The sequence below is a fragment of the Girardinichthys multiradiatus genome, chromosome 13 (genome assembly GCF_021462225.1).
Source record: "Girardinichthys multiradiatus isolate DD_20200921_A chromosome 13, DD_fGirMul_XY1, whole genome shotgun sequence".
NCBI lineage: Eukaryota > Metazoa > Chordata > Actinopteri > Cyprinodontiformes > Goodeidae > Girardinichthys > Girardinichthys multiradiatus.
The window spans coordinates 37,104,308-37,118,950 of NC_061806.1; the positions used below are offsets into that span (position 1 = coordinate 37,104,308).

General features: G+C 38.4%; 1 protein-coding gene across 3 annotated transcripts in view; it reads right to left on the bottom strand.

Annotated features, from left to right (window-relative positions):
• cgnb (cingulin b) overlaps positions 1–14,643 on the bottom strand; it is a 38,207-nt gene that overhangs the window by 22,670 nt on the left and 894 nt on the right. For all 3 annotated transcript variants that reach the window (XM_047383093.1, XM_047383095.1, XM_047383096.1), the window contains exons 2-4: positions 5,331–6,440; positions 5,156–5,250; positions 5,006–5,075 (exon numbers count right to left, since the gene is read on the bottom strand). In XM_047383093.1, coding sequence (XP_047239049.1) covers positions 5,006–5,075; positions 5,156–5,250; positions 5,331–6,425 — 1,260 coding nt within the window. In that variant the 5' untranslated portion in view covers positions 6,426–6,440. The remainder of the gene's footprint in view (positions 1–5,005; positions 5,076–5,155; positions 5,251–5,330; positions 6,441–14,643) is intronic.

Below are 14,643 nucleotides of genomic sequence, written 5' to 3' on the forward strand. Positions count from 1 at the left end.
TGTTTCCACTTTATTCTCGTCCCCTAAAGGACAGTTTGTAGATAATCCCGTTCTGGGACATTTCAGTTTCTCTCTGAGAAGAAAGATAATTAAAAGCAGATAACACTGGAGGGAACAAGAATTAGCTCGTTTGAGCAGTTTGTGTAAATTGCATCAGTTGCATTCTCATGTGGATCACAAAAATAATAGAAACAGAGGTACCTGCTAGGCTAAACAGAGCCCTAGTTGAACAGAAATAAAGTTTAAAGCTGCTTTTCCATCTTTTAAGCAGTAGTTTCTTGACAGCCGAAGGGTAGCTACAGATAAAAACAGAAAACATTCCCCTCATACTGGGATATCTGGTTGTTCTTTGTAGTGTCTATCTGAGATGCATCCAAGTGTTTGGTCACTTTTATCTTGATACAGATGGCAGGTTTTTCTAGGATGCTATTACATTGAAAAGAGGAGGAAAAAATATGAATATTTTAACCCACTTTTTACACCTACCAAGGATATGTTAAATAGCACTCTCCAAACCACTGGGAAAATCAGATCTGAAGACTAGAAGAATGAATGCCAAATACCTCATTAAAAACACATTGTGATGTTTTTTCTTTTAACATATAATCTACAGTGTAGATATTGTTAAGGACAAAGGTCAGGGGGTACTTTAAAATGATTGTACTCAGCAGTGACCCTCAAAGCAACATAAATGGGGAGTTGAGGTCCCAACATTTACCTCCTGAAGTTCATAAACATGGCTAATAACCCAATAACTGACAGCCTGAAGCATCATTATACTATTTTACCTATTTAAAACCACACTCTGTATTCATTAAAAGTATGATGCTACCATAAAGCATTTTAAATTGTATTTTAATATCTTGAAGTAATTTACTTTACTTATCTACTACATGAAAGTGCCAGATTTAGTCATCAAAGTTTGTTTCCTACTGCAGTCACAGGCAGGTTGATGGTATAAAACAAGCTCAAAACATTAAATACCACCATTTTCTAAACTGTGTAGAACTATGTAGAAGGCCAACCATTGCTACTACAATCCATCAATCAGGCTTTTATGATGGAGCAGCCAGATGAGCTTTGCAGCGTGCTTGAGTTTTGCAGAAGTGCACCTTTGAGATTGTCTGATCAGGAGAACAAAATACTTTGCTCTGATTAATACAAAATAGAACATTGGGGTCTAAAATTCAAAAGCCATGGCAGGAGAAATCCTTCACTACTTATCTCCCTCCTGTGAAGCATGGTGGTGGCAGCATCATGCAGAGAGGTTGAATTTCTACAGCAGGAATTGTCATGCTGCAGGGCAACAATTAATCTCTCACCCCAACAATGACTCAAACAACACAACCAAGATAACAAGGAGGAGACTTTAGGAGTATCTGAATGTCCTTAAGTGGCCCAGCCTCAGCCTGAATTTAAATCCAATTGAACATCTCTGAAAATGCCTGCCCATCCAACCGGACTGAGCTTGAGAGGATCAGTAGAGAAGAATGTGAGACAATAACCCAGGACAGGTGTATCAACCTTGTAGTAAAACACCCAAAAAAAGACTTGAGGCTGTCCTTGCTACAAATTGTGCTCCAACAAAATATTAGGCAATGGCTGATAACATTACTGTCCATCAATACACATTTTAAAACAAACAAAATAATATACTGTCTAAAATAGTAACTGCCAAATGGCTGCAGCTGAACAAATAATAATAAATTACTTATGTTTTAAAGCAGCAACTAATGGGAGTTTTAAACTGCTACGTTTCTAACTTCCTCTAGCAGCTAGCTGTACAACAGCAAGTTTGTATGTAAACAGGAAGTAGATATTTGGTCTGACCCGTTGCATTTGTTATTTCTATCCTCCACTGCAACAGTGGTACACTGGGAAACATTTTTGTTCTCGTCTTCAATTATGATTTAAGAACCCAAAACATATTCTTTGCGGCTACCTTATTTTAAAAAAGAAATTTCCTCTAGATTAGGTTGCTATATTTGTCAGCCACCACAAGGGGGCCTGTTGGCACTAATGCCCCACCATAACATTTGCAAGACACTTTATAATATCTTGCAAATGTTTTCATTCAATAAAAACAACTAAACAACTGAATAAAGTTGTGATTTAATTTTAAGGTCTGTTTTTAATCTGACTGATCAAACATCACCTAAACGAATTTCTACAACCAGAAACCAAGAGATCCCTAAAAATAACCTCTTATATTTTACAAGCTAATTTAAATGAAATTATTAGTTTTGGCTTAGCAGGTAGGTCCTTTGTTTGTGCTCTACACAAAGAAGCACTGATCAACAAACCTGGACTCGGATTACACAACACACCAGTATCTGATTCAGGGTGAAACTGGGACAAAGACAGGGTGAGAGAGCAGCTACTCTCTGTTTGACATGCATTAGCCTGTAACACTACAGTTATCAGACAAAACATCAGAGCAGTGATGGCAAAATTCAAACATTCACGTTTAAGGAATTTCATATTTTAATTTTTTATTTGATATGGTAACAAAATTGAGAAATAGCACTTGCTGGATGTTGATATTAAAACAGATCACACCAATCCACCCTGAAAAACATCAGGTGAGCTTTGCAGTGCACTCATGTGATGTTGGCTCTGGTTTTATGTTGTGTTTTAATATAGAGGGGGTGAGCAGCACACAAAAACAGCCTCAACCCTTTCTTTGATTTCATATAACACTGAATTTGAAAACCCTGAGTTGCTACTGATTGTTTTAAAGTGGACAGAGCGGCTCATGTGAGGACAAAAAAGGAGGTTTTGTACAACAGGACCCCTCAGGAAAAGGATCTGGCCCATCTTGCATGTCAACCCCCAGCTGGTGCAGGGTTCTACTCCATCTCAATTATTGATGGCTCTCGACGACTGAGCCCTCATCAAACTGAGCTTTCCTCTGTAGGTGCAACGTTGCCAAGAGACGAGACGGGCAAATAATTCACAACAACCCACAGTAACAAACAGTGTCAGCCATGTAACCGGGTATCATGCATAATCAACAGTATGCAATTTCAGTAAGGACACAAAGAAATAATTTTTACATGTAGATTTATGCAAACAGATGTTAATTCAAAAGAGGAAGGGCAAGTGTTCTCTTAACTGTGGCGCGACCCATCTCAATGAGGCGTCTCGGGGGGGGGGGGCAAAGAAGCCAAACAGAGGTGCAATCAGCATGCTCCTTAAATTTCTCATTTTTTGGCCTGCTCACGAAGAACCCTTGGAGACGAAGTGAATGAAACAGAAACTTCATATGCTCTAAAGACAGGAATGGCTGCCAACCATCTGTTGGCTTTACTGCAAGATCTGCTCTAAAGAGAAGGCAACATCAACCCTAAACACGACTGAGACCACTATGATCAAGCAAAGACTACTTACCAACTCTACAAAACAAAGTTAGCAAACACTATAGTCCAACACTGATGTAGGGAATGTAACGCTATATTGAGTAATACCACTGCATTAAAAATAAATGAACCATTCATTTACCAATTCATTTAACTATTTCCCAATCTGACATCAATTATTTTCCTTTCCAATTTTTTTTTATCAGTGGTCACACATTCAAAAAGCCCAGGAGTTAACTCTATTTCAGCACTATGATTTCTATTCCACTCGAGATAAGCACAAGCCACAGACTGAGAAAAATCAGACTAACGCATCGGATCCAAACTATTGCCTTGGGAATTGTTCAGCCTGTCCAGGGTGTACCTTGCCTCTCATCCGTGGACTGCTGGAGATATGCACCAGCTCCCTGCAACCCACTATGGAATAAGCGGTATAGAAGAGGACTGAATGAATGAATGTTGATTAATGACTGAATCAAGGAATAGATCCATCATTATCCGAATTTTGGATTATGATGATGTACAACAATTTCTATTTTGATTTAGTTTAAAGTGCATTGCTATGGCTTTGTTTTTATGCAACGATTCATCCAACCATGCAGACACCATTACTTTCAAGGTGTCTTATAGCAAGAAAGCCAGCAACTTTACACTTTATAAAATCAAAATACAACTACAATATATCTAAATACAACTGTTAGGAAAACAGTTTATTGCTAATGTATTTTACAGAACATGTGTTCAACTTCGCTCTGTGTCGCTCTCTACAGTCACTGCATTTTAGTGGAAATTAGATTTTTTTTAATCCTCTACATGTAGTGGATTTTTCTTAACATCTCACCTTTCAGTCTGATCCAAAAGGGGAGTAAATACAGAACAAAACTTTCTGGACTGAAAACATATTGCCATAGCAACAGCAATGCAATTTCAGCAGTTTTTTCCCCTCTCACCTCATCTGGATGTCTCATTCCACCACTAATATTCTCTGTCATCAATGACGTTTACTCTCAAAACCTGTGTTTAAACTTCTTTTAACTCCTGTTCTCCAGCGTTGTTTAGTCACATAACTCGGTTTATCCAATTTATTAAATCTGATTTATTCATTTAAACGCTAGTTCAAATATCATTTGGGTTTACATTACACAGCGCAGTTAAATGGGTAATTTCTGTGTTGTTTTCTTTCTGTTGTAAATGCATCGAAATGAATGGTCTAAAGATGGCAAAAACCAACTGCCAAACTAAAACCTAAAATCTATGAAAAACTCTATGAAAAATCTATAGCAAAACAGTCAGGGGACGAGTATAGGTATTAAACTTAATATTGAAATTTAAAAAAGACAAACACTTTTTGTATAATATTCAGAAATCCAAAAAGTAAAGCAATTAGACAATTTGTTCAATGTCAAAAAAAGATTCCCAAATGATATCACTTTAGACTGGTTAAACCCCCCCAAACTGGCCATTTAATTAGTTTAGTTTAATTGTATGATGATGAAGACAGTGACATTTTTGCTCTAGAAACATGCAAATTACATGGTTTGTATATTGCTATTTTTGTTCTAATCACTAACAGAGTTTGCATAGGTACAAAAAAAAGACACTTAAGATTTGCAGAATGTGCTCCAAAACAACAATCCCGACCTTACCTGTAATCTGTCTGGTGTCTCATAGACGAAGCTGGCTTTTCTTTTGAAGGAACCTTCAGTCTCACTGGAGCTGTTGAGGAAACAGGAGGAATTTCCTGAAAACTGTGACTCAAAAAATATAGAGTGCATCATGTTGGTGTTTTCACAAACCCATCTTTCAGGACGTCGTAAACAGACTGTTTGATTTGAGCCTCTTCTTTTTTAACAACCTCTGTGTTTTGACTCAGACTTCTTGAAAGGGTCTCCTTCAAAAAGAGAGAAAACAAAGTAAAAAATATGTATTATTTACAACGTGATAATTTAGTCACCACTTTCTGTTACTTACGGGCTTTTTTGCAATAGATGGAGGGCTTTCTTTAGCAACAAACTTCTCTGGTGACTTGAAGCTTGCCTTGGGGGCACGAGGTGCCGTCACCTTGACTGCGGTTGCTGGAGCAGATGACATGAATGAACTGGAAGTGCCCGACATGGGAGCAACATAAGGGTTCAGAGTGGGAGATGAAGGAGAGGCAGGGAAGACTTGCGGCTCTGCGTCTTTTCGGGCGTCGAGACTTCTTGACCTCCTGCGTTCATCAAACTGGAGCCGCTGCCTCACTCCAGTGCGGCCTCTCGTCTGCGGGGCGCTGCCTGGCGTACTGTTGTTGAACTTGCAGATGAGTTTATTTATGGGCGCCAGGGAGTTGGTGTCAATTGCTGGGACTGGCTCGCTGTCAGCTAGTGGTGGAGGATCTGTGAAGGACTTTCGGGGTGAATCTGTGCGAGGTTTCCGCCCCAAAGAACTGGTAAATCCAGCAGCAGTTTGGTTAAACCCTTTAGGTCCCACAGATTTTAATTTAACAGGCTTTAGTCCTGCTTCGTTATACTCTTCATTATCAGACCCATTCATTTTCTTTTCTGCTTTGCTGACCGTAGCTTTGAGTTGGCGTTCAGCTTTCAGCTTCTCCACCCGATGCTCCCTACCAGCTGTACCTTCCTCCTCCCCCTGAGTTCCTGCTTGACCATCCCCTGGAGGTCTTCTAAGAGGACTCCCAAAAATTTCTCCATCCTCATCTTCTGTTGGAGAAACAGGGGAGCGGGAAGGATTTACAATAGGGCTGAAGGAGTTCTGGAAATCTGCAGGTTCTTTCTTAAGTTTTGGGATACTGTTGTATGGAGACGTTGGCCCTGAAGTGGGATTGGGATTAGACAGCTGAACTCCATAAGAGTCACCTTTCTCTCCATCCTTTAAAACCACGTACGGCTGCCCGGAGATCCCCTGAACCCTCACGGCCACCCCATATTTGTTGGAAGGAGGTGTCGCACTGTTGTTTCCTCTGGATTTTTCAGGTTGAACCCCACCTGTGTCATGGAGGTCTTTGATGAAGCGGATCTGAACGCCGTAATCCACCTGCGCCCTCCTGTCAGTGGAAGAAGTTCCCATTGTCGCTTCCTATTTCTGAGTAACACATGGAGGAAACCAAAAATGCAAAATTACGTGATCCAGTGGGACAAAAAGGCATCCAGCATACAGACACGGCTGCCATGCAACTATTACATAAGGTTAATTTAACAGAAAAGGTTAAATGTCAGACACAAACCTGCTAAGATAACTTATTTAATAACATTATCTGTCAAGTAAACTCAATGAACCTACAAAACGTTAACTTTAATCTATGTATAATACTTTAATAAATATTTAATGAACTATTTATTGATCTTTGGTGTTGCCCATCATCTGAACAAGATCATTTGCTTGTTTTTTTCCTTAATATAAAAATACAAAAACTATTCTGCTTTATTTTTAAATGACATTTTTGATGCTTACACAAATTGTAATAAAAAAAAAAAGCTAAAAATTATTTTAACTGCAAATATTCCTTTTCCTTTCAAATAAACCCTACAAAATACATATTATTTCAAATTTTCCAACATAAAATATAATTAAAATACAGCAAGAAATAAATATATACATTCTTTAAATAAAAACAGTAAATAAAAACTTTTGGGTAACACTAATAACCTGGCATTAGTCAGATTGAATATTTGTGAACTTTCAATTTTCACAAATCATCAAAGTTCAAGTCAAAAAAAACAACTTGGTATCAAACATTTCTAATGGTGAAATTCAAATGTTTTTTACCCTTTTATTGAATTTTCAACTTGCTACTTTTCAATACAACATTTCAGTACTTTTATTTTAAATTAAGCCAAACATTTAGGCCTGTTGTGAATTGGCTTATTTTAGATAATCTGTCATTAGATCTTTGTTTTTGAGCAGCACTTATTTTTCCATTCCTGACAGCAGAGGTATAGCAGTGTAGTGTTATATACCAGAATGTTATATTATCATCAAATCCTGTTTTATAACCATGGGCAAATAGGTGACATAATTCTAATTTCCCCACTCCCATAAGGTGACACTAGTGATAGCAACACCAATGACAAATTAGAGAAAAATATGGACATTTCTTTAATTGTAAAATTTTTTAAATCACATAATTAATAATGCATAATTTCTTTGTGCTAAAAATTTTACCCCAACTGCTAGATGTCCTTAAAATCTGTTATGTTTTCATTGAACAGATCTTGATATCTTAAACAAATTAAATCAGGCATCTTAGAGACCTTCCGTACTTGACATTTTCACCCAGCAAAAACATGAGTCAATGTATTATTTCATAATAAAAGCATTTTCTGTGACGTTACACCAAGGACATCATTTTTGGCGGAGAGTTATTGTTACGTTTTATATGTTATGTCTATTCCAGGAAGTGATAAGGATAAATGGAAATGAGAATTTTTTTGAACTATAGTTTTTAAATAAAACAGCTCAATTTCTGCATAGGATCGAAGGAACAGGAATTTTGTGAAACATTATAATTTGAATAATTGTAATAAATTAGCTATATAAATAAGCTTTACCATCGACATATATGAAAAATATATATTAAATAAGCCCTAAGCTGAATAAAGCGGTTTAGAGGGCTGCTAGAGCCTGGGTTTCCACCTGGAGAATGTTCTTCTTTGTTCCCATATTTTCTGTTTCTTGCCTTCTCATTGACAAGAAGTCACTCTGACTTGGTTGAAATGTCCAGCTGAAGGTCAGTCAAGTCAGTCATTTTCTACCACTTATTCCATAGTGGGTCGCGGGGGAGCTGGTGCCTATCTCCAGCAGTCTATGGGCGAGAGGCGGGGTACAACCTGGACAGGTCACCAGTCCATCGCAGGGCAACACACAAACAACCACGCACACACTCATTCACACACCTAAGGGCAATGTAGAGTGACCAATTAACCTAACAGGCATGTCTTTGGACTGTGGGAGGAAGCCGGAGTACCTGGTGAGAACCCACGCATACATGGGGAGAACATGTAAACTCCATGCAGAAAGACCCCCAGTCAGGAATTGAACCCAGGACCTTCTTGCTGCAAGGCAACAGTGTTACCAACTGTGCCACCGCGCAGCCCCGAGCTGAAGGTATATCCAGATAAACTTGTCATCTTGTCTCGTTGCTCCAGAGGTTAAATTCCTTCTCAAGCAGAGTGATTGGTATTCATGTCACGCCAAATATGCACAGAGGCACTAAGAAGCTCTTTGTGGAGTTTGGCTTCACCTAAAGGGTGTGGACAGATACACGGAAATCCAAGTCAGGAGAGGCTTCATTTGAGAACTAAAATATGAGTTTTACATTGAAGGTCACAAAAGGGAGCATTTTTTTTTTGGCTTTTTGAATTCAAACAGCCTAAAAACAGAAGAACGTGAAGCCGCTAAATGTGTTTTTTCAGCACCAGATGTTTACTGGCTGCAGCAGCAAACAAACCTTTAATTCTGAATGTTGGGCGTTTATCAGCTTTTAATAGCGCCTAAAAGGAATATATTCCCAGTCATATTATGAGGTTGGGAAGAGTGCTTCAGCTTGTGATAGGAAATGTGTGATATCTCAGGAGAGGCTTTAATGAAATCTGAGAAAAAGTTGTGTTAAATCAGCTTTGGCATGAATATTAAAATTGTATAAAAGACACTGGATTACAAAACGGGGACATGCGGTTTGAGAGGCATTTGCTTCATGTGAAGTCCTCAAAGGAATATGGATGCTAAAACAGCACAAAACAAGGAATGCATGACAGTTTCTCTTATGTAAACAGCCATACAATGTTTTTTAGTAGAGTCGCGATACCAAGACAAATATGTGCACTTTTCCAAAACAACTGCAAAGAAAACAGTCTTTATTTTCTGGTGAAAATGAGATACTATTTCACTTTTAATTTCATGGCCAAAGGAATAAGATAGATGTATAAAATAAGCCTATTTGTACAGATCCACTGACCAAGACGGGAAAATGGTTTCATGTTAAATTTAAGCAGACATGTTTGTCTACATAGTTCACTAGAGATGCATAAAGTAAGAGCTTCCGTTAATCTGATTTCTGAAGCCGCTTAATTTGGTTTAGGGACACTGGGGAGGCTGGTGTCCATCTCAGGACAACACAGAGAAGCAATAAGCTATCCATACACAACTAAATGCAAGAAAGGTCAGTTAACCCAACATGCATGGTTCTGAACTGTAGGATGAAACGGAAGCTGCTGCAGAAAACTAATAAATGCCCCAGACTCCAGGATCTTGTTGCTCTTTGGAAGCACAAGGAACCATTGTTTTGCCCCAAACTTCTTTCAGATTTTAAATTAGATAAATCCAGGTTTGTTTGTTTTGCACCTACCCTAAAAAAAAAAAAAAAAAAAAAAAGGACCCCAACCTCACATCTGGGATGACTCAACATCATAGAAGAAAACCCAACTTTTTATTATCATTCTTTGGTTTTCACATAACCTCCTAACAAGCTCTGCCAGCTTCTATATTTGCTTTTCTAAATGGAGTCGGGGAGTCCTCCTGCCATTGTCCCGGCTCTGTGGAGCATTAAACACAAAGGGGGTATGTCAGGAATGGGCCTCCCCTTCCCTCTCTTCCCAGCCACTAAACTTCAGAGCGAAGCCAATCAGCCGTAGACTGTTTACTTTGAGCCGGACACAAACCAACTCAAGCATACACAGCATGGTTATGCACGTGCACATGTGTTTTTATTCATTTAGTTGAAGACGATGAAATAGGCGTCAATACTTCCAGAACCTTGCAAAAGTATTCATTTTTCCCTTTTTATGTATACAAAGTAGTACATATTTGTGAAGTGGAAGGAGACATGGTTTTTAAACCTTTTCCTAAGTAAAAATGTAAAACGTGTTGTGTATATTTGTATTCACCTCCTTTTACCCTTAGATAAACTCTAGCACAACCAGTTGTCTTTAGAAGTCATCTAATTATAAAATAGCATCCCCTGAAGTATGATTTAATCTCAGTATAAATCCAGCTTCTCTCTGTAGGCGTCAGATGTTTGTTAAATTAGTGAACAAACAGCATCATGAAGAGCATTAATCATAGAAGCAGCTAAGAAGACCATGTTAACTCTGGAGGAGCTACAGAGATCAGGTAGCAGCACTCCACAGATCTGGGTTGGCAAGAAAAATGTTTTAAGAAGACCGTTTTGCTGCAAGCCATGTAGGAGTTTATAACATGTAGCAGGTGTCCGGTCAGATGAGACCAAAACTGAGCTTTTTGGCCTATGTGTGAAATGCGATGAGCTGGGAAAAACACAGCATAGCCCCCCAGCAATATACCATGGCGTTGGCAGCATCATGCTGAGGGGATATGTTTCAGGCAACGACAGGGAAGCTAGTCAGGCTTTAGGAGAGCTAAAAACAGGACAATACTGGAAGACAACCTGTTATTAGAGGGAACAGAATGGAGACTGGAGTGGAAGTTGACCTTCCGACAGGATAATGACCCTCAACATACAGCCAGAGGAAGGAAAGGGTGGATGGTAGAGACATAGACAGAAAGACTTACAGCCGTGGTTGAGGCAATACATTGTCCTACAAAGTGAAAACAAATACAGGTTTTATTTGTAAAACATTTTGAAAACCATGTATCATTTTTTTCCTACTTTGTGTTGGTCTATCACATAAAATCCAAATAAAACACACTAGATGCAGCATGTTGTGTACAGGTAGAGCTTGCGCACCATATACAGAGGCTATGAGTCCTTGATGCAGCTGTCTGGGGTTCAATTCCTGACCTGGGACCTTTGCCCCCCCCCCCCCCCCCCCCCCCCGCAAAATAAAGGCCACTAGTCGAACAAATAAAACAAAACACAGAGTTTGTGGGTTTGACAAAAATAATTTAGAACAGAATTCATAATTTAGCAAGACCCCCTGCAATCAAACTGTTAGTGATGCCACATTACCTTAAAAAAGGGCACACTTCTCTTGCATGCATAGATCTTGATCATATTGGTTTTTGCTTAACAAAGTTTACCTTTCTCCAAGTGTCCTTTATTTTGTCCACGACCCTCAAAACTGCCACCCTTTCAGGAATTAAACTGTAACCCTGGTTATAGTATAACACACATAACCCCCCATTGGCCACCAGGTTAGATTAGCAGATCAAAGTCAGACTTTTTCTTAACCCAAAAGCATTCTTAGGATTCCAGACGCTCCCTTTCGGTGCTGCGCGTGGTTTGCATTTGTATAACAGGGACAGATTATAAGAGGAAACTGAGTAGTGGGCCAGCAGCAGCAATACAAGGTCCAAGAACTGTCCACGAAGGCCGTGAACGCAAGAGAGAAAACCTTACATAAATAAAAGGTTAAAAAATTAAATATGGCCTTTAAATGGTTGTTCCGGTTTTTAAAGAATGACGCTCAGCTGCTGATCCAACTGAAACTCCAAAGAGGTGAATATGTTCCTTAAATAAATACACCTCATCAAAGGCCCTGTTGTTATTCAGCCACCAGTAGCTGTGCACCTCTGGGTGACAACGGCTTTGCCTTGCACACAGTTTCTCTCACTTGTCACAAGGACGAGCCGAGTCAACAGAGACAGGAATGTCACCAAACTGGCCAATCAGCCGTCACTGGTCCACACCGGCCAACTGGATCGTCTCAGATTTAATACTTATTGCTTCCTGCTCATTAACTTTTACACCTGATAGAAAGTCTTTCACTAAACACCTTAAGCTTGGATCAGCAATTATTTTATGCATTTACATTCTTAGTGACTGTATCTTGTGTTTTTGTGTTGCTTTATCCTCATGCATGCATGACTGAGCACCTTAAGAGGAATGCCTGCAATTTCATTGGACCTTAAAGACAATAAAGTTATTTAGTGAACAGAGTTACTGTCTTTATATGAATTTACATGTTAGTGATATAGTATGTGAGCAAAATAATATTTTAACAGACAAGCATAAGAAGAAATTTAAAAATTTGGATAGGAAAACATGAAAATATATGATTTATTTTGGTAGATTGGTTATTTCTTTGTCATTTTCATGGTAAATATAAGAAAACTAACATATTTTAAACTTAAATATGTTTAAAAATGTATTCATTCATGTATTTAAATGCTGTGTGGTTGAAGAAGGTGAAGCAGGGCTGGACCAGGGGTGCATGGGGGAACTAATATTTCTTTTTATTTATTTATATATATTATACTGCAATCTAAATCTAACATAATCCTTAAAGTAGTATCTTTTAATTTTTAAAAGCATAGGAGATTTATTAAGTTGAAATGTTGAACATAAAAACATCTAGTGTATAGTTCATTAACTCACTTCATTATTTCAAAAAGTAAAATATGTTATATTGGTTCATTAGACAAGGAGGGATATATTTTCAATGGATTTGTGGCTATTTTGATGATTCTAGCTTGAAGCAAATGAAAACCCAGAATTCAATTTATTTATAAAATTAAGGTAACACATGAGAGCAATTTAAAAGAAGGATTTTAACACAGAAATGTTGCCTTAGGGCCATTTAATAATCTACACAATCACAGGGAAGACTGCTGATTTGGTAGCTGTCCAGCAGGCTGTCATTAAAACATCGTTAAAAGATCATTGCTAACGAAGCTGGCTGCTCAGAGGTTTTTATACAAGCATATGAAGGGAGAATTTTGTGGAAAGGAGGATAACAAGGTGCACAGGCAACAGGGATAAACACAGCCTTGAGAGGACTGTGAAGCTAAACCCTTTGAAGAATGTAGGGTAGGTCCACTAGGTGTGGATTGCAGCTGAAGTCAGTGCTTCAGTGTTTCAAGAGCCACAACACAGACACAACGAAGACATGAGCTTCAACTGTCAGGTTCTTTATGATGAGCGCCTCCTGAACCAGAGACCTCAGAAGCGTCTTACCTGGGCTAGGGAGAATAAGAACTGAACTGTGTCTCAGTGGTCCAAAGTCCTCTTTTTAGACGAAAGTGAATTTTGCTTTTTAATTTTGAAATTAAGATACCCAGAGTCTGGAGGAAGAGTGGAGAGGCACCTAACTGAAGCTGCTCGAGTGCAAATTCACGCAGCAATCTACCAGGAAATTTTAGGGCAATTTATGCTTCCTTACATGTCTACCTTTAGAGCAGGGTCTCAGCTAAATTTCATTATGGTGACATAATGACGATAAAGAATCTTGAAGTCTCTTGAATCCTGCTGACAAGCTGTAGTTAGATGCTGATTTAATTTTCCAGCAGGAAATGCACTTGCCCACATTGCTAAAGGTACCAATGTTTCCTTTTATTATCATTTTATCACTGTGCTTGATTAGCTAGTAAACTCACCTGATGTATATCACACTTTTTCCTTCCACTGAACTTTCTATTAATATGTTTGAATCACTCAGCGTTTTGTGGCTTATCCTCCTTGTGGGGGGTCAGTAACTGTCTGGTTGACTATGAAGTAAGTAGCCTTTCCTAGGATTGTGGAGACTAAAACAAGCCCACAACATTTATGTAACTCCTTTTTTGTTGGCCTTATGTAACAAATTTTTGGAGGAACTGAATTTTGGTTTTAAGAGCCATCGGTCATAATTGTCAGAAAAAAAGAAAAATAAATAAACACTTGCAATATTTCATTTACTTTAAGTGAAAAATGAACTTTTGGATTGTCTTCATATTTTTTTTAGATGCATGTGTAAAACATTAAGCAATAAAAAAGCAGTTTAATCAGAAAAAGTCTACAGTGTGGCTAAATTGTGGATTTATACTTTTTAATAAAGTAAAACCCCAACAGGGACTGGGTCTGCAAATTAGTTGGTTGTTAGACGTCCTCTACCTTAGCAATTACACTTTTATAAATTAAGTTACATATAAAACTAAAAAACGGTTTTATCACTCGTACTAAAGTAAATCTGACTTTTGCAATAATTAAGGTGCTCTTGGGGGCCCCCTGTTGGCTCTGTGGTCCTGTGCAGCCGACTGCTTTGCTTATGCTTTTGCGTGGCTATGAAGATGAGTTTATTTTTATTTTTATTTAACAGCATGATAGTAAAGTCCTTTATGTGTTTATGAAAACACATTAAAATGACCTTGAAGGGCAGCTTCAGGCATGCATTTGAATTCAGAGCTATTTCTGGAGCAGCTCTGACAAGAATATTATTTACTAATCAAAACCAAAGCTCGATAGTCCGGAAATTGTTTACGCCATAATCACGTAATTACATTTGAATTAAAACACACATGATGACTGTTTACAAGCACCTGTGTACCTCCGCGTTAATTGCGTCACACCCACCTATCCGGTCAGTATCGGTGTGCGTCGAAACCTCCCGGCTGTTTT